Raw genomic sequence first — 20,294 nt, forward strand, 5'->3', positions numbered from 1 at the left:
TCAAACAGCTGGTGTGTGGCGGCTCTGCACAAGCATCTGACCGTGCGTGTGTGTGTGTGTATGTGAATGAGGGAGAGAGAGAGGGTGCACAGGCAGCAGAGGGTCACCACCAGATGGAGCACACATGCATTCAAACCAATTAATATCAATGAAATAAATATGGAAACAAAGTCATTCGTGACCACGCACTCCTTATCCTTGATTCATCTAATAAGTCATTCTGCTGCTCTCCCACAACTGTGGGTGTCTGAAAGGAAACAAAATAAAAGCGAGAATGTGGAAAAACACACACACACACACACACGCACACACGCACACACACACACACACACACACACACACACAGTGTGTAGAATGTGGAAGCAGCAGGTTTTATCCAACTTGGCTGTAAACCAACAACCTGCAGGGAGGTAAACAGCCCCTGAATGGAGGATACGGAAACCCCTTCACAGGAGACCTTGTGTCTGGCCTGATAACACCGTGCAAACGTGTGTGTGTGTGTGCGCGCATATGTGTGAATAGGGAGGGGCCTTCAAAGCCCGCCACCTGATTAGACAACATATGGGTCCATCAGCATCATTAGCTGCTTGGCCCATGTTTAATATATGCACATATATGAACTCACAATTATACATGAAAACACACGCATGCACACATTCACACACTGTCACACAGCCTATAATCGAAACACCTGATGCCCTGACACCAGTTCATTCCCATTATCATGTGCAACTCCCCCATGCCGGCTGTGATTTCTGAGATTGATTCAGTTTAATACCCTGCAATAGGCACAAAATGTGTGTGTTTGCACGTGCACACACTCCCACGTACACTGCGACATGTTTATATACATTCAAAATATACAGGCTCACATATAGTACAGGAACATACACACACCACACAAACAAATAGAAATAGATACACCAGTGTACACAAAGGCATGTGTGCATGCACTGCACAGACACACAAACACACACAGTGACGGGGATAATGAGAGAGGTGAGAGGTCTGAAATTGAGCCGAGGTACACTGGGACCTGAACATTGTGGCCTTGTGTCACTTTAACCCCCCGGAACAGACAGCGAGATAGAAAACAACCCTGGAGAGCAGCAGAAACACCTTCATTACTCTGTGTCTCAGCGCCCTTCTTTGAGATCCTGTTAGTCTCTCCTTCTCATTGTTCACCACTTCTACATTCTCTCCGTTCTAATCTTTTAAACTCGTGGCCCTCTTCTCCTCTATTCTCCGGTCCTCCTTCTTCTTTACCGGTGTTCACAATTTGATCTGTAGCTTCACAGTGTGGAGCGGGGCACTGACAGCATCATTTGTCTTTCCCCTGCATCTTCAGAGGTGTACATACACGCACGCACGCACTAAAGTCCTAAACACCTTAGTGGGTTATAAAATAATAAACTTGACATGAAAGTCGAAAGTCTATAGATGTCACTGGCAAGTACTGATAACTTAGTCTTAAAAGTTTAAGGCAATGTATCTTGCTTTGGGGATAAACAAACAACTAAAAAGAAACATCACAAATGTTCACATTCCCATAGTAAACACATCCTCTGCAAAATCTAGGCAGCATTTAGTGTGCACTGTGCTGACTTCTCATGCACGACATTTAACACATCACTTTTAAATAATCTGTTCCCCCAAATCACAAAGAGACATATTTCCCATGTACTCACACTGGTATCTAGCCATGCAGATGGTGAGATAGATTTTATTTCAAGAGTGTTAAGCTATCTCAGACCCCTCAGTGAAGTGCAGGCAAATTTAGTCTGTGACATGCAAAGAATTGAAAAGTGACATTTGAAAAACTCCAAAGCAAGCTCCCTCCAATCTGCATCAATAGATACCAACAGGGCTCAGATAGGGGGGATGTGTATCCTTCTGATTTTGGTGAACTAACCCTTTAAATGCACCTTCTCTTTTCTGTTATGATTGACGCTAAGCCATTACCATAAGTACTGCCTGAAGCTTAGACACGCATGAGATGTAATAAAAAATAATCATTTCAGCTCATTTAGTCTCAAATAGCAAAATCATGTCAACAAAATTCAACAAATGTGTTTATTTTCTTTCTTTTTATTATCATTATTTTACAAATTGTAGCTTAAATACATAAAATAAATATGCAAAACTCATCATCTCTGATGCACAAGCCGCTACCTCTTCCAACTGCAAATGAGAATAAATTTCAAAGATATTACACAGAAAAACAACTCCAGAATCATGAGTGCCTGTACCCTTGCAAGTACATAGTTTTATACATGTCCATATTTTCACACCCTGGACAGGTCACCAGACTATCACAGGGCTGAGACACAGAGACAGACAACCATTCATGCTCTCATTCACACCTACGGACAATTTAGAATCACCAATTAACCTGCATGTCTTTGGAGTGTGGGAGGAAGCTGGAGCACCTGGAGAAAACTCATGCTGACACATGGAGAACATGCAAACTCCACACAGACCAGTTGGCTGAACCCTCTTGCTGCGAGGCAACATTTGTAACCACTGCACCACCACTATCATTAGTTACCTTCATTTGAGGGGAGTCACATGACACGGTGGAGAAAATGGCCACCTAGCTGAGTCTCACACAGCAACATCTTTCATTCTTATTAGTCGGCCTCACTTGGAGTCGGCATCTTTAACCTAATATTTGTCAGGCTGCAGGCAAAACCACTGGGGAGCTATGTCAGACAAGAAACTGACAACACGCATGACAAGAATTAACAAGGTAGAAGGACGGTGAAAACCAGCTTAAGGCTAACCCACTCGCTACTAAAACCGAGATGGAGGCTCTTCGTGAAAGGGTGGATGATATGGAAGACCGGATCAGATGTAATAATCTGCGCTTTGCTGGCATCCGTGAGGGCTGTGAAGTGGTGACCCGGTTGCACTCCTAGAGAGTGCTCTGTCTGAAATGCTGGACATAACCGTACCATCGTGGAGATGGTTGATTGAACGTGCTCACAGAATCGGTCCCTGGACCACGGACTAGTTACTTTACAATATTACACCCTGTGTAGAGTAATGTATTACACTACTTCAGAGAAACTTTCATCAAAATGACCTCAGAAGAACAACGAGGCATAACAAAGTGGAAGAGGGCGATGCCGTTTCATAGCAATCAAAGTACAGAAGCTCCAGTTCATCAAAGTTCATTTCAAAACCATTGGCAATATTGTATATCCTAATGAAGGCTCTGCTCTGGAGGGCAGGTCTGGCCCATTCAAGCATTCACATACAGTGGTTACCACTTTGTATCAAAACCCTCTGCTTATATTAACAATACCATGATGATATAGAACAATTTAACAACCTAGAGCTTTTAAAATAAACAAATAGCCTTTGACACAGTGACGATCAGGCAGACAAAGGATCAAAGTCTGATAAATCATGAGAGAGGGATTAATAGGCTATTTGTGTGCCTGTCATATGAAACACAATAGACAAAGGTAGAGGTTAGCACAACAAATGGATTGACATGTGAGTCAGTCACTATGACGAGTGCAGATTAATACACCAGAGCTGCTGGTTCCCGATGTGCTGGTCAGTTAGAACACTATCGGAGAGAGGTGTGTATAAAAAGGGGATGGTGTGTCGGTGTTGTAGGGGATGTGAATGGGAAAACATCCAATATGCTAACACACATTTGATGGCATCAACCACATGTGTCGATCAGTGGGATGAGGAAAAAAACAAACTGCTTTCAAGTAGCCTTAGGACGCTGACACTCCTCTATAATGAAGCCAATAATAACATGACAATACACAAAAAACTTTGGCAGATATTTTTTCAAGTGACACACTAGCAGAAGTGGCACCTTGTGGATCAGTGTGGATAAATGAAAAATTAAAACAATGAACACATCATTTCGGGTGATAAGGCATTATGTGACATTGTAAATGTAATAATATTACCCACAATCCTGCTGGTTATGTGTTTTATTACTTACTATCCACATGACCAAAATCTTTTCAGCTTTTCATCCTCTAAAGTTGACTTCATGTTGAAAGCCCACAACTTCAGACACCTTGTCACCCCCAACACTGGAAATAACCTTTTGGAGTATCCTCTTAATCCCAAGCGGCAATCTGGGGGCAAATAAAAGAAGCCAACCTACAAGTGCCAAAAACTGCAGTTCATCAAATGGCCACTTGAGGGTGGCTACAAAAGCGAGTCAATCCCGATGCAACCCCAGGTTAAAATACTGAACTTTACAGCAGAAATAAACATGTTTGCAGCCTGGTGCAAAAACAGTTTTTGGGGTTGAATTTTTATCTAAGTCACTCATCTACATAATTATAGGCGCGGCCACTTTGAGTGCCCTCTGTTGACTGGTCCCTACTATGGTGACAACCTTGGTTAGGTAGGCTAATATAAGCATGTTATAACCTCAGATTCACTGAGTATAGAGGTAGCTCTAGCTGTTGCTATTTCACTGTGTTTTAGTTTATGTAGGTTAATTCTAATGTTTTAGTCGCCTAAAAAAGTCTTGCATTTGGTTGTACTAGACCCTCTAAGGAGTCTGATATTCACTTTCTCTGGTGAGTGTATTTTGTTTTAAGTTTTTTAAGCCTACTTGTTGCTAGCAGAAATTAGCATTAGCACTATAACATTTAACCATAGCTGTAAATGCACTGTGCTAACTAACCTAGGGTAGGGTTATGTCTACCCTCTTGTCCAAATACACTTCTGGCTTCAAAAAACCAAGATGATGATGACTAAAAAAACAAACACAAGACTTCAAAATGACTCCACAAACCAATGGGAGACATCATGTTGTCTAAATCTGTTATTTAACACAGTCTATATTTAATCCCTAAAAGGTGCTGTCCACACACAGCTGGACAAAACATTTATTGCAGGTAACAACATAATACAACCCAAATGTAAATGCAATTATGCAAAATATCAAAAACATGTCAGCACTGCTCTGGCTCTGACTCACCCCAGCAAAAAGAAACCAAACATAACTTTCACTACTGTAATATTTACTGCGAATGCAAAACTATTAGTGGACTGAATTAGATTTGTACAGGTGTTTGTGATATTGAGTTATAGTGTTTAATCATCTTGTCTTGTACCACGGGCCCCCATGGCAATTCCTGTGTTGTTCCATTAGAATGCTGACAACAAAATCCAGAGAGGTTTGTAGCAAAAAAACTACACTGGATTTTACCTTCCAAATGCTTATTTAATGGCCTCCAAGCTGTACAACTGGCACCGTGAACTGTGTTTAGAAGAGATATCAAAGTGGTGTACTTCACAATGCAGTTGGTCCTCTGAGGTTAAGTACAACAGCAGTGCAGCAAACATACAGAAACGCACAAGAGCTATGGTGCCTTTATGTTATAGGAAGTTGTACTATTCAAATGAATAACAACTGATATAGATCAATGCCTTAAGGAAAGAAGTGCAAATGCTGGCTCAGCATCTGTCCGCTTTGACCGGTTACACATCGGTCAGAGAAGTCTGACTGAAAAGCAGTAACAACTAGAAGTGTGCAAACATCCATAATTATACATTTTTTTGATATTTGGAACGACCACAATTATGCAAGCTGGTATTCTCATTTAAAGTGATCACAAACGGAACAATTACCGCAGCAACTGGAGTCTTTGCCTCCGTATGTTGACTGCATACACACAGTGTAGCACCTTACACACCAAATTATGTGAATACATACAAAAACCTGTTTGTAACATCTTCAGAATGGCTTTGAAATGCTTTTGAGAGACATTCAATAGCTGAAGATAAGCATTCCAAACAGCTTGAGAGAAGCTCTGCAAAGCGGAGTGGGGTGAGGTTTAATCCTGAGGCTGCTGGTGGTTGATTGAGTGCACAGCTCAAAGAGAGACAGCCAAGTGGACATGGAGGGGTTTTTTTCTAAACCGTTTCAGCCCTCTGTGGAGTTGGTGTGAAACTGTGTGTACACAGACGAACAAATGTTGTTGTATGGGATCAAGAACCAGAGCTCCTTTTCAAGTGAAATGCACACAGCCAGAATTAAACATCACAACTAAAGTAGTCAGTTTGTGCAGAGGATTTTGCTATGTACAAAAGCTGAATATTAGCATCGTCATGTTAAAGACAGGACATTCATTTTGCTTTGATAACTTTCTGGAAGTAACAAAAAGTGACTTAAGTGTTTGTCCTTTCAAATAGCTAATATGGCTACAAGGTGAACTTGAAAATGCAACCACAGTACCAGTAATACTGTATATAGACTTTTTTAAACAGTCAGATACACATGGGAATTTTTCCGTGACTCCAATTTACACGTCTTCTAAAGGATGCTACTGCTAGGATCACCAGGATGAGTTTAAAAACACTCTGGACTTCTGAAATTTGAAACTAAAGAGCAAGTGTGCAGGATTTATGGGGATATATTGGCAAGAAAAGAACAGAATATAAAAGTATCTTTAGTGTATAATGGGGCGGCAGAAGCTAAGTCCATAGAGACATGGGTTGGGAACTGGAAAGTCGCCAGCTCAAGTCCCCATCCAGACCAAACATGGAGTGTGGACTGGTAGCTGGAGAAGTACCAGTTTGCCTCCTGGTTTCTTGGAGCGCCTGTCCATGGGCAGTATGTGTATGTGTGTATTTCGGGTCTGTGTGTATACGATAACAGAGTGAAAAAAATTGTATCTCCCCTCAGGGATTAATAAAGTGCTCCTTCTTCTTCTTAATCACCCAAAAATAAGAATCGTCCTTTCGTGACCTTCGAATGAGACATTTATATCTACACAGGGAGCAGGTCCTCATCTGTGGAGATCGCCATGTTGCACAGAACGGAAAAAACAAACGCTGGCTCTAGATGAATCTGCTTTGTTCGTTTGTTTTGGAGAGGAAGAGATCTCTGTGAATAATTCAGCTCCTGTTAAAATCATCCTGAACAATGAACACTGAAGAAATTGTAACCAGGGGTCTGATTTATAAAACAGTGTGTAGGATCCATACCAAATATGTACTTAAAGACAAAAGCCGAAAATGGTGTGCGCCGCAAAAAAATATTAGACAGTTTCTACAATCAGGCTTCCACCTCTCCATCTGCATCGCCAATTTCCTGTCTCCAATATGTTTGTAATCATGGGTCAAAGTTTCTCCCATCAAGCCTGTTTCTATAGATCACAAGTTTTGCATGGGAAGTGGTGTACACCTCTTTCAGACCTCATTTTGTGCGTATGCAGTGTTTAAAAATGTGACCCCAGGGGAGGTTTAGCTGGTTGCAATATGCAATCCTCACCACTAGATGTCACTAAATCCCCCTACATGTTACACACTGGAGCTTTAAAACTAGCAGGTTCACTGCACTTGCAATATGATTGAGAAAACATGACTGCAGCTTTAATTAACATGAGCATTTGTGTTAATATAAGAGAAGACAGTGGCACTTCTGAAAAATAATAAAATGCAATTAGTAAAACTGCCTGTTGTATGTACGCTGTTAAAACTTTTCCATCTGGCAAACTCAACTGAAGTGTGAAAAAGTAAATAAGTGCTGCTTGGACTTCTCTGATTTTTGAGAAGTCAAATAAACAATGCGATCTAGAAAACTTCAAGTCGTCCTTCATTATTTAAGCTTTAATAACTAAGGAACACACTTCATCAGCACAATGCACCATAAAAAAAAAGTCTTGACACACAAAGGACTCATACAATTGGAGGAGCTGTTGCTATGGTTACCTGCACAAGTTAGCAAAAGAGAGCGTGGTCGAGTGAATGAGTGAAGGGAGAGAGAAAGACAACTGTGCATAGAGTACTGTTTATAGTTTGTGAATATATGCATCTATAATCACACAGCAGTAAAGACTCCAAAGAGACAACAGTCATTGTCACGCACAATAAACTTGTCTCGTTATGGTCAATCTCTGTAGGTACTATTATATGCACATGCTTTTGCTCACACACACGCACACACGCACACACATACACACACACACATCTCACATACACTCTTGAGCTTCATGAAGCCATGGTGAGTAATGCACTACTACTGTATGTCTGTAGGAAATCAATAAGACAACATTTTGATCTATATACTGCACTTCAGAGCAGCGTGTGTTTATGGCACCGTCTTACATTCCTACAGATGAGAGTCAGATCAGGCAGGAGAGAGAGAGAGGAAGAAAAAAGGTCCGTACGGCATGCCTTGACAGGAATGTCCACTATAGAAGTGTATGTGTGTGTGTTTACGTGTGTGTGTGTGTGTGTGTGTGCACTTGCTGCTTTTACCTGAGGCAGCCTGTAGCGTTGCGCAGCACCTGCGAGGTATGAAGATGGAGCTTGCGGTCGTCATGGTGATTGGGGGAGGAGTCCCAGTTAGAGTGGGGTATGATGACACTGTTGGTGAGGACGGCCAGGGCGTCCTGGATGATCGGCATCTTCAGAGCGTCACATGACGACAGGTTCCATAGCACGCCTGCACACACACACACACACACACACACAAGCAGAGGGAGACACATCATTAACAAAGAAGTTTATTTTTGCATTATTTGCATCGTAATTAAAAAAGAGTGTTCTGGAGAAAACAAAGTAATTAATGGCAAATTGAACTGCACCTGTCTGTTAAACTGCAATAATGAAATATATGAATGTAATCAAGATTGTTGATTTTCTGTTTGCAGACAAGGGAAATCTTTTTTTTTCCCATATAGTCCTCAGAAGGAATAAAATCAAGCTTTGTTTGCTCTGTGTAAAACTCATAACAAGACTAAAAACAGCAACAACAAAAAAAAAAACAAAAAAAACAACACAAAGTAACTACCAAAGATCACTAATTCAGAATTTGAATATGAAAGAATGTGTACAACATTAATGTATTTTGTGTAAATGTAACCTGTTTTACCCAGACTCTAGGTACTAGACAGCATTTTGTTTTTCTGTTAGTTCAGTTGAAACACCATCCACTATTCCTGCTTCTGGGGATAGTAACTGCAAAGAACTTACAGTGGTACTCTTTGATAACTCTGGATAGCTACCGGGGAAAAGTAAAGCGCTGTCCTCCAATAAATCGAGCCTTGGGAGATCGTACCCGACGGCAGACAGAATTGCATAGTAAAAGCTTATAGGGAACCAAGGAAATGCAGATGGTGTCATTATTCTATAGCCATTACGTTGTGCAATCAACATTAACTTGAGAATGATAAATTAAAGCAGAAGACATGTCTTTTCCCACTTTAAGGTCAAACATTTAGCCGAATAAAGACACAAAACGTCGCTCTTTATGGCGTGATTTATGCCTTTTTAACAATCTTTCTATTAGTGCTCCTGTCGAGTCTCAGAGCACAGCTAAGTGAGGACAGCACTCTTCTCCACTTTGGTTTTTCACCTTTCTGTTCCCTCCTTCAGCTCTCCACATGTCATTCATGAGCACATATTTTATGAAAGTTTAAAGCAAATGGTTCCATTAACCTCTCAGCGATGACACAGGAAATACATTTGGTTCCATTTTGTGAGGTCAGTGCTGTTTAAGTCAGTCCTTCTGATTTTAGGTTTAAGAAATCCAAACAACCCAAACCTCTTTTTTCCCCGTCTGTATAATGACACTCATCTCAGACCTTTCAGCTGAACTGGAACATCACAAATGAAGAGTGGCGGCACCTCAGGAATCGCAACGTGGGACAAAATTACTCCTCATTTTTATCACGTTTTAAAACGCCACCCACTCTTTTCTTCTGGAATCTGACTCTACAATCTACCTGATACTTGTGATATTCGAGGAAATTAATTAGTTTGTCGGTCCAGGCGGAAAGCCAACTGTCCAAGCGGTGCATCATTTATCACCCACTGTGTGGTGGAGAATACATGCGCACACATATATACACAAATAGACCCTGAGCATATGCAGAGATATGCGGACCGCGATACACATCCGCGAGTTGGCAGAAAAACTTGCAAGTTTGTATGTACACAAGGATACTTTCACTCACCTGCAAGGGCAAACATACTGTACACACAGAGTCAAATGCATGCTACTGTAACACTTAATCACATACAGTATGGGAACACACACACACACACACACACACACACACACATTTTCCTTCTTCTTGTCAGATGGAATACCAGATGCCTCTTCGCAGACGGGTGACAGCTCTAGCCTTGTTGGTCAGCTGTGACACACTCATGGACATGTGAACCACACACACACACACACACACACACACACATGCTTCATCAGCATTCTCGCATACTACATATGTTAATTAGTCCCTGCTGCTTGCACTGGTCACTCCTGCCGAGCGAGCCACAGATACAAAAGCAGATAAAGTAACAAACAATAAGATAGAAATGTGTGAAACAGAGGGTGACAGAGATGAAAGAGACAGAAATAGAAAACTAATGAGAGGGGAAAAGAGCTGGAGGAGCTGAGTGATGGTTCGGGGAGACAGCAACAGATTGAGACAATGGAGGGGAGGTGCAACATGTTTTTTTTTAATATGACAAAACTATAAAAAGCTGCTGTGTTAAAGGTCGCCATCTCTCACATATTGGGTGTCAGGCTCCAGATGTCGCAGGTCCCAGATGACAGATGTCATTCATTTACGCAGTTACTACACAAATAGAATATGGTCACAAGTGTGCGCTCTGATGTATGCAATGGACCGTGTTCCCAGAGGCTGTCAGCCGGCTGAGAGATGTCCTGTTCATTCAACAATACAATGTGCACAATCTAATTTCTTGTTAGATGTGAATGTAAATGAAACATAAGGGTGGCAGAGAAGTGCAAAGCAGTAATTATAATACCCTTTTACACAGCCTTCTTCTGGCGTATGTCCCTAGACCTTTTGTTTCGTTGAGGCAAGCCAGTTCAGTGTTTCATCATTCAGGTCAATTAGAATACGATCCCCATTCGGTGGCTAGTATTTGGGGCAGCTGGGTTCCACAGTTTGTAGTGGATCCCCACATTCATGTCTCAGGGGGAGATGAATAAAGCCTCCACGTGGCCTCCCCTGCAAGTAGTTCACTTTGCCAGTGATTTCGGTGTCAGACATTGACGCAAAAAGGTACCCTCTGTGGCGGTATGATATGCCGCTGAGCCAGACTGCGCCAATTTTTAACACCTTTGGTAAGAACGTAATATCAGGAGCTGGAAAGTCCCTATAAGGTTGCGGGGAGGGGAGGTGGATAGGTCAAGCAAACCTCGGACTTTCACCCAAGAGGCCGCTGATGCTTCCCCTGTGAATATTAAGCCAAACCATGATGTGTTTACCTAGCGCACCATATGTAGGCATGAAAGTCCATTGACTAAGAGGCGATATTTGCTGAGCTGGGATGAGAACACATCAGCAGCGGAGGTAACAGCGGTCTGTATAAAGGGGACAGTCATCAGGACGGGACCATGGATGGAACAGGTGTGAAGTTTTAATGATATGTTATGTGTGTGACCCACCGCAAGAAGATTTAAAAAGCCGCTGGCAGCAGTTAGCAGCTAACTTCACGAGATAAAACAGCAGCTGAAAATGTCCACAAACTGGGGAGACAATGGAATTCAGAAGCTCCTTACCCATCAGAGCTTGGTGAGATCAGCAGCCACATAATGAGAACAGTAAATGATTGTTTCTGCCATGCCACTGTTGTTGTTTAGAAAGTGCTACTGACACACGTTATATGTCACACTAGAGGGTGATTTTGTGTTACATGCTGCGCCCATCACACCTCTTTTTACTTCCAGGATGCCAATATTCTATTTAAAATCACACACTGGAGCAGCACGATGCAGCTGTTGTTTGGTTCTGTGTAAAAATGTGAAGGCAGGGTAAAGAATGGACTTCGTAGTGCCCTTACAGCACGATCTCCGTGTAAAAAGGTCTGTAGATACTGTGATCTGAAACCGCAGCAATACTGCACTTGAGCAAGACACTCTATTCAATAGCTAAACCTGACCTGTGACCTCTCTGTGTAAAAGGGCAAGTAAAAAGTTTATAAAGAGTTTCAAAAACATAAAAACCCTGAGGCATAAACTGAATATAATTGTACTCAATCTGTGTCAGGCATATAGGAGAACCAAGAGAAGATGTATTCAGCTAAAAAGATGGAGCTGGAGAAAAGGCCAAGGCTAGGTTGTGTCACAACAATCGATGTGAATTAAGCCTCACTTCACCGAAAACTCTGCACATAAACCGCCGTGGAAACCCTGGGTGTTGACTAGCAGCCAGTTTTGCGTCGCCAACAGCAACATGTCAGTCATAATGACAATCTGCGAATGACAGACAAAGGGATGGGAGGAAAATCAGGCCAAGAAAAAGGCAGGGGAGGAGAAAACAATGAGAAAGAGGGAATAACATCAAACAATGATGTTACAGAGGGAGGAACAAAAGGTGACAAAACAAGATGGGGGATGACAGCCATTGACAGACTGATGGCAAAAAAAACAATGCAATGTAAACACGCAAAAAGGTTAATTCTTAATTACTGTTGTTCTCAATTAAATGTGTAATTATCCAAGACATGGCCATTTTTATAGGTAACTAGCTGAACACAAAGAGGAGACTGAAATGTAGGAAAAAATCTGACTTACTAAAACTCAGCAAGAAAATGAGACGAAATGTGAGAGTGAGAAAAGTTGAAAAGAGAGAAAAGAAAGTGTGAAAGAGGGCGACAGTGTGCGTGTGTGTGTGTGTGTGTGTGTATAAAAGAGAGAGAGAGTGAGAGGACAAGAAGAGGAGGGTGATAATAAGGCGATGACCTTGTATGCTGTTTGGCAGCAATCAAGTGCTCACACTCAGGCTGTGTGTGTGTGTGTGTGTGTGTGTGTGTGTGGGAGCATAGCAACATTTGCCTTCACTTTCACTAATCAGCCTCTTGTTTCACATCTCGAGTCTCTCTCTCAATCTCTCTCCTCTCATGGGCTCTTTTCAAACCAAGGTAAAAGCTCACACACATGTCCACACACACACGCGCGCACACACACACACACACACACACACACGGATACACTCGGCAGCACACATATTGGGCAAAACACTCCACTTATAAACCTCAGCGCTTTCAAACATCTCTTTCTATCTGTCTCTCTGTTTCTCTCTTGCTTCCTGCGTCGGTTTATTTCTCAAGTGGCGAGTGTTGTCAGTGTGTGATTGCAATCATGTTAAAACAGTGTTGTCTCTGATGACAAGAACCTGTCTGCTGGCGTGCAAAGAGAGGCGCTCAGCTCCCTTTCTTTGGCTTCTCTAGCCAAGACACATACAAGAATAGGAACATGCACACACACACGGCACACATGAGGCAGGGCTCATGATGTTAATTTTTTTGCAGACAGCCATGGAGACAAAGATTGAGCAGAAGGAGGAAACGCAGAGGGAGAGACTCCTCAGTGTTTTCTGGGGCAAGGACATTGTGTCTGCCACTGTGTAACATTGGCCAAACTCAAGGTTGACACACACACACACACACACACACACACACCTGCCTGCTCTAGAAACATAGATCTGTAATGCTTCACTAAGCCTAGTGTCCTTATGAGTATAACATCAGGTGACCAACAGACAATGACATCAAGCTGGAGCCTGTGTGTGTGTGTGTGTGTGTGTGTGTGTGTGTGTGTGTGTGTGTGTGTGTGTGTGTGTGTGTGTGCGCGCTTCCTTCCTCCTCTCCCTGTCTTTATCTCTTTCTCCCTCCCTCTCCTGCGACCGGTTCCCCTCCGATGCTTGACGGACAGTTTCCTTGGAGCTGGGTGGTTTGGGGAAATGGGGAGATGATTGCATGAATTCATGAATAAATGAGAGTGTGACTTGTACGGGGGGAGTGAGGCCTGTTAGGCCTCAAGTGGCAATGTTTTATTAAACAGCCTTCATCTGTGCGACTCGATGTGAATTAGTTATCCGCCGGGTCAGAACCTGGTGATGAGTAAAGCCAAAGACGACAAATTACACAGCTAATGTGTCTGCAAAAATCTCTCAACGATTTTTTTTTTTTTTAAAGAAATATTGATTTTCTATAGCATTATAGGTTACAGCATGTTAGCAATTGCTGACTTGACCCGAGGGTCGTGCGACTCTCCATCCCACAGTAGGTTTGTGGAAAACATTTGTCAGCACTCGGTTAAGTCCTGTATTGTGGGTAAATTGTCACTGCTTATACTGCCGGTTTCATTCCCACCAGGGCCTCCCACTGTGAAAATGCTGCAGAGACATTTCTGCAGGACACTAACAATTTTATAGCATAGTAGCAGCAGCACACACAAAAAAAAAATCATCCTGGTGAAGGCATCCTGTGTCCCCACAGGAATCAGCGTAATGACTGTGATGGAACTCAGTCCTCGAGCCTTTCTGAGAGAAGGTTATGAGCTCTGGCTTGAATTAAAATGGCTATAGAAAATACAATAACAGTAGTGGGGACATGGAGATTTGGACGTCTACACAGAGCAGGGATTTGTGCCTTGAAGTAACAGCAGGCAAGGTGAAGAATTATCCAGTAAACGAAGGCAGCAGTGCTATTTTACTGTGTTGGTTTGTTGCAAACATCATCAGCTTGCATAAGCAGAAAAGTGTTGGTCTCCTCTGTATACACCTGTTTTCTCTTTGCGATGCCTTAAAGACTTAACTCCCCACTTTCATTCTACACTTCTGTGCGGTGCGTTGAATATCAATCAGCACTTCAGCCAAAATGTAAATTTGTCTCCAGTTTCAAAAATAGGAAACAGTTACATTTTAAGAGTTGCCTGCACAAATGTTTCCTCAGCAGCTGCTTCTCAGGCCAACAAGAATTTCAGAGCAGGCAGAAGCAGCTGCAGCAGCAGAGTTATGCCATGGTCCACTGCCTCAAGGTGAGCCCATGAGTAAGGATAGCATCTCCTATTGACACCCAAAGCCTCTGCATCGACCACACTTTGACTGACAGGCCCGGAAGCCTTGACTTCGTCCTATCTACCTCACGCTGAGACCCAGGAAGCCAATAAAGCTCGTCTATATTTAAACTTCAGAACCGACAGGGAGATAGGGTAAATTGTTGAGGGAAGGTTTTTCCGGTCACTGGAAAGAAAAAAAAAAACAACACATGCCCTGTCTCATTTCCCCAGACCTAAACAGACTCTTTAATCACAGAGAATAGAGAAGTGCCTTGACGAAGCTGACAACACAGAGGCAGTAATGAGGAGGCTGATTTGTTATGACTCTAGCACAACCACTTTTTTTCAGTCCAGCAGTTGAAGATTGTGTCTATTGATGTCATTTGCGTATGCACCACTGCCCCTGATGAACCTCCCCAACTGCCATTTGCTTGCTTTCAAATCATTTAGCCACCAATTAGTAATGAAGGTCAAGCTCTGAGAGGAATGTAATTTGGTAATACATCCAATGCCTTCTTGCTATTACGCATATACCAACTGCAGAGGAGCTAGCAGAGTATATTTTATGTGCATATACTGTATATGTATGTCATATAAATAGCTCAATTTGCGAGTCAAAAGAAAGTGCTGATTTAAAAGAACTTAAATTTAGTCAAGTTATTATATTCTACATGTGGCTTACAGGTGACTACAACATAAAAGTGACAGTAACCAGCATAAACTGACATGTTTTGAACAGACACATTATAAATACTAAAAAAAGTGAGGCTTAGACTAGGCTAATGTATACAATGTAAAATGCCATATGCTTGTGCTAGCATGTTGTATTTGTAGGGAAAATGTGTCCAGCAAAAGACAAGTGTTTTGTCTGTGAATCTTGCAAGTTATCATGAAGCCGATTTGTGTACTTGTGTTTGAAACTGTCTCTATGAAGTCATGTTTAATATGTGTTTTAGGTATGTTGTGAATTAATCAAACTTTACAGCACTTAAATTTCAGCTGCAGAGCAACACAAGCCCTTTTTAGATAGGAATTGTGCAAATTTGCAGGAAAGCCCAATCAGTCTTCTTTCAGCATTGGCAGTAAAAAAAAAAAAATAAATAAATCAGGGAGTGCGGTAAAATGCCGCCTGCCTGCCTTTGTTGATACAGGATGTGCCTTTTTCGGGGCAATGGGGGGCGTGAGCAAGCGACAAAACGTGTGGCTCAGTGTGTGACGTAAACAGTGACGTGGGAGGGAAGCCACGGCGATTCCCTCGTAAATCGGCCCGTACTTCACCGTCCCTGTCATCTGACGGTTAATGGCCTCTTCGTTTGCGAGGACAAGGAGGGCGCACAATTCCTTGTCTCCCCAGTTGCTCATCTTTACAGTGTCTGTCAGGTTTGCGTTTCCCTCTTGCTACTAGCTGCTCGCTAATTCCTGCTATCAGCTGTTTTCTGTTAGTCCACTGCCAGTGGCTCGCACATACCGCGTCATCAACAGCTCCTCCCACTAGTCATCAACAGCCCCTCCCGTTTGGAAGGGCGCCTCGTCTGTTTAAACTAAAAGGGTTCCGCCAATATGACTACCCTACGAGGTGTAAAATTGGGCACCTCGGATCAACTCGCCAATCCGCCTCTGTGTGTCTAAACGCTCGCAGCTGGCCGGCAAAACAGCCCAACATTCACGGAAAATCTGGCAGTGTAAAAGGGGCCACAGACACACCAACGTGCAAGTATATTATGTATTAAGGGGATGTCCTCAGGTTGGCATGTTGTGACCACTCATACGCCTGATTGTTGGGGGAACAATAGTGTCATGTAAAGAGGACCTGTATGAATCAGAGAAAGCAACTAAAGTGGAACTCCCAGTGCAAAACTTGTCACATTAACTGAGGATCACTGGACACCAGTGAGTAATCAAAATTATAAATTATATGTAGTAACTGCAGTTTCTCAACTGGAACAGTGCAATCCTTTAAAATAAATAAATAAACAACAAAAAGTATGTCACAGAATAAGCACTCTGCAGTTGTCTCCTACCTCTAAGCAAGTCACAGTTTTAAGACCACACTCCTGTAGCAGTGCAGCACTAATTTGACAGAAATAAATCTAAAAGTCAAAATAATAAAGTAAATTTATTTGCATTCATTTGATTCTCAATCGAGACACTCTGGTAATAACCACCTCACCTTGTGGACTTCAAAACTGTTTTGAAATGCAAAGTAACGGAAAAAATGTGAATAATTGAAATTAACCATTGAAATTCAGCATACAATTGAAATTAAAAACATTAATAGTTTGACAGCCCTTGCACATATATACACGAGCACTGTTGCACTGTGTATCAGCACGGCTGTGATTCAGTCGTAAGCGTGAGGCTACAGGCCTTCACAATGTTATTGATCATATTCATTACTGTATAAGTAGTTGACTCACACATGAAACTGCTTTAAGAGCCGTCCAATGAGGCCAAGACACTAAGGCTGTCAAAAGTATTGATGTTAATATTTTTAATACCACATGAAATATTCATTTATCGTAAGTGAAAAAGCTTCAAGAAAGAAAAAAAGATGTACAATCATATTTTTAACCCAAGGCTGCACAGATGAAACAACGGGGAGGAAGATAAACTTGTCTTCCTCCTGCGGCTGTTACAGTATTCTCGCTGACAGCAAACCCTTCACATGATCATAGGCAGAAACATGCGCAGGCAGCGACTGTAAAGTTTAATATAAAAACTACTGCAAAATCGCTAGTCTCGCTGTCCCGCTACGCATATTACCACTACCCATATCAGCGTTTGGCTGAGTGAAGATTGTCCCTCGCTGCGGGGAGAGGAGAGAGGGCTTCCCCGGAGGTCAGCCTCTTTACCCGGTCCCTCTCCTCAACACTTTGACTTATTTTATCCTACTTGGTTCTATTTCTCCCTCTCTAGGAGCTTGGGCTCACCGCGCAGCAGCCCACCGCATCCATCCACCCCTCCCTCCCTCGCGGCCCTGCACATATACCCCCGAGGCTCGGCTCTCTCTCACCGCACAGCAGCCCTCCACATCCCTCCCTCACCGCCCTGCACATATACTCCCGAGCCTCGGCGCCGCTCCTTGACCAACTAACCTAAATACTGTAAACACACTACTAACTGTAAACCTACACTAAAATACACTATGCTAACAATACAATTTGACAAATTACTAGCTATTCTCTGCTCTACTATTCTCTCTGCTCTGGCCCAACCTACTTGCTATCAGTTTGATAACTGGGGACAGAATGGTTTTATAGTTAGGGGAGGAGTAAAGGGAGGAGGGCAGGCTTTAGCGTGGACGGTTAGTGACGTCATTCGCCCCGAAAAAGAGTCATTTGCCTCCAATGTAATGTAATGTAAATTCAAATGTAGTAACCAGGTTTCAAGCTGTAGAGGGCACTCCATACCACATTTTTAAAATAAAATGTAGATTTTCAACAGTTTGCACTAAACTGTCAAGATTTTGAGCAGGATCAGTCAGTAACACAACTATACAACCAGAAACAATGATTATCAGCTGAAAAAAATGGTTTTAGGGTTTAGTTACTGTTTAAGTTTAGCATAGTTATTGGTCATTTTCTGAGGTTCACTTGAGTCCGTGCCAATAAAATGGAAAATAATCTGATCACATAAGCACTGTGTTACCATGCACAAATTCTTGGCAAAATGTACGCACTTAATTAAAAGTGTGATGTGCAGCATAAAGCGAAATTTCAAGACATTGTTCTCATTGTCTCTGTTTCCAACAAAAACACTTAAAACACACACCTAATTGAATTACCGAGTAATTACACAACAGTTTCAAGTGGTGAATTAGGGCTCCAGCAGGGTGTTCCACGAGGCAAATGAAGATAGACTTCAAAATATAGTCGTAGTGGCATGAAAGCAATTGAAATGTGGAGCTCAATGCTAAGTAGCAGAGTAAACAGACAACAGTGCATGACACTGATTCACTCAGCCAGCAGCAGGGGAGAGCCAGACAGAGAAGGGCAAAGACAGGAAGAGTCAGGGAGGGAGACAGTGAGAGAAAGAGGGGAGGTAGAATTTCACAGTGTGTGTGTGTGTGTGTGTGTGTGTGTGCGCGCGCGCAAGATGACTATTTATAAAAGTCAGAGCTCAAAATATGATGCAGTATGACTTGCGGTGCAATTTTATTCATACATTAAACTGCTTACAGACCACACACAAATACACTCACTCCATCTCCAAGCTGTGTTTTTAATCTCTTAGTCTCTCCTGTGCTGCGGTGATATTCTAAAAGGTGCCAGAATAATGTCCTGATAGGCGAAGTGTGTGGTGACTGCCATCAGTGACACATATGAGCTTATCGTCAACACTGAAATTTTTTATCTGGAGTAACAACAAAACTTGCAGCAGGAGTCTGCACACAGAGGATGGTGGAAACCATTCCCCAATTTGCTGTTCATTCCTCCCTCTCTTCCTCATTCCCTTTCTTCTAATCATGATTTCCACCAGGAAAAGACCAGCTTGCTTCCTGATTCTGCTCCATCCACCTGAATGTCTCCAATTGCCCTTTCCTTTCAAGCTGTATTCCCTGCGTCCATTCCACCTGTTACAACGGTGTCAATAACAGTGAAAAGCTCCATAAAATGGAACCACCACCTCCTTCCATCTTTCCTCACTCACATCCCACATCTTTTTGTCTCCACCATTCTCCAGCGGTATTTGAGGGGTCTGTAAAGTGAGAGGCAAAACTCCTCACTGGCTTGCTGGCTGTCATTGTTGTGATCCGACAGGTCCTCTTTCCCTCGGAGAGCAAGTGACCTATGGGGATGCGTCTGGGGATAGATGTTTGAGCGTGCGTGTGTGCGTGTGTGTCCTTGAAGATGAGCTTCATCCCGCTGAGGGAAAAAAGGGGTCAGAAGTCAAATTGAACATGAGGGGGCCCCACTGACTTTATCTCAGTATTCTTTGTGTGCATGTGCCCGTGTGTTATGTGTGGGGCTCTGTGAGTGTCTGTTGAATCTATGGCTGTGTGTGCATGAGTGAATGAGTGTGATTGCACTTTATCTCTAGGAATGTCCAATCCTCTTGTATGAGCGTGAACATGTCTCTCTTATCTCAGAACTAACCTGGTGCAACAAGAGCGAAGAGAGAGAAACAATGGTGATACAAGTGTAGATACAGACAGTCCAGCTCAATGTGATGCGGGAGGGAGAAGAAAGAAGTGAAAAGGAGAGCGAATGACATAAGAACATAAGTAGAGAAGAAAAGAAAAGTAGAAGAAATAAGAAAACAGACAAGGATCAGCTCTCTCATGTTCTCTTATGGGAGCCACTGTACAGGATCTTAAAGGGGACCTATGATGCTCAATTCCAGGTTTACACTTGTATTTTGGGTTTCTACTAGAACGTGTTAACATGATTAAATGCTCAAAAACTTTTTTATTTGCTTCATATAGTGTCCCTGAATATACCTGTATTCACCCTCTGTCTGAAATGCACCATTTTAGCACCTG

At 42.5% G+C, this 20,294-nt stretch overlaps 1 protein-coding gene across 3 annotated transcripts in view; it reads right to left on the reverse strand.

Moving 5' to 3' along the window:
* Nucleotides 1-20,294, reverse strand: part of ctnnd2a (catenin (cadherin-associated protein), delta 2a) — a 363,304-nt gene that overhangs the window by 80,405 nt on the left and 262,605 nt on the right. For all 3 annotated transcript variants that reach the window (XM_049565221.1, XM_049565224.1, XM_049565223.1), the window contains one exon: nucleotides 8,254-8,440. In XM_049565221.1, the coding sequence (XP_049421178.1) occupies nucleotides 8,254-8,440 (187 nt within the window). The remainder of the gene's footprint in view (nucleotides 1-8,253; nucleotides 8,441-20,294) is intronic.

This window comes from Epinephelus fuscoguttatus, linkage group LG21 (genome assembly GCF_011397635.1).
Source record: "Epinephelus fuscoguttatus linkage group LG21, E.fuscoguttatus.final_Chr_v1".
NCBI lineage: Eukaryota > Metazoa > Chordata > Actinopteri > Perciformes > Serranidae > Epinephelus > Epinephelus fuscoguttatus.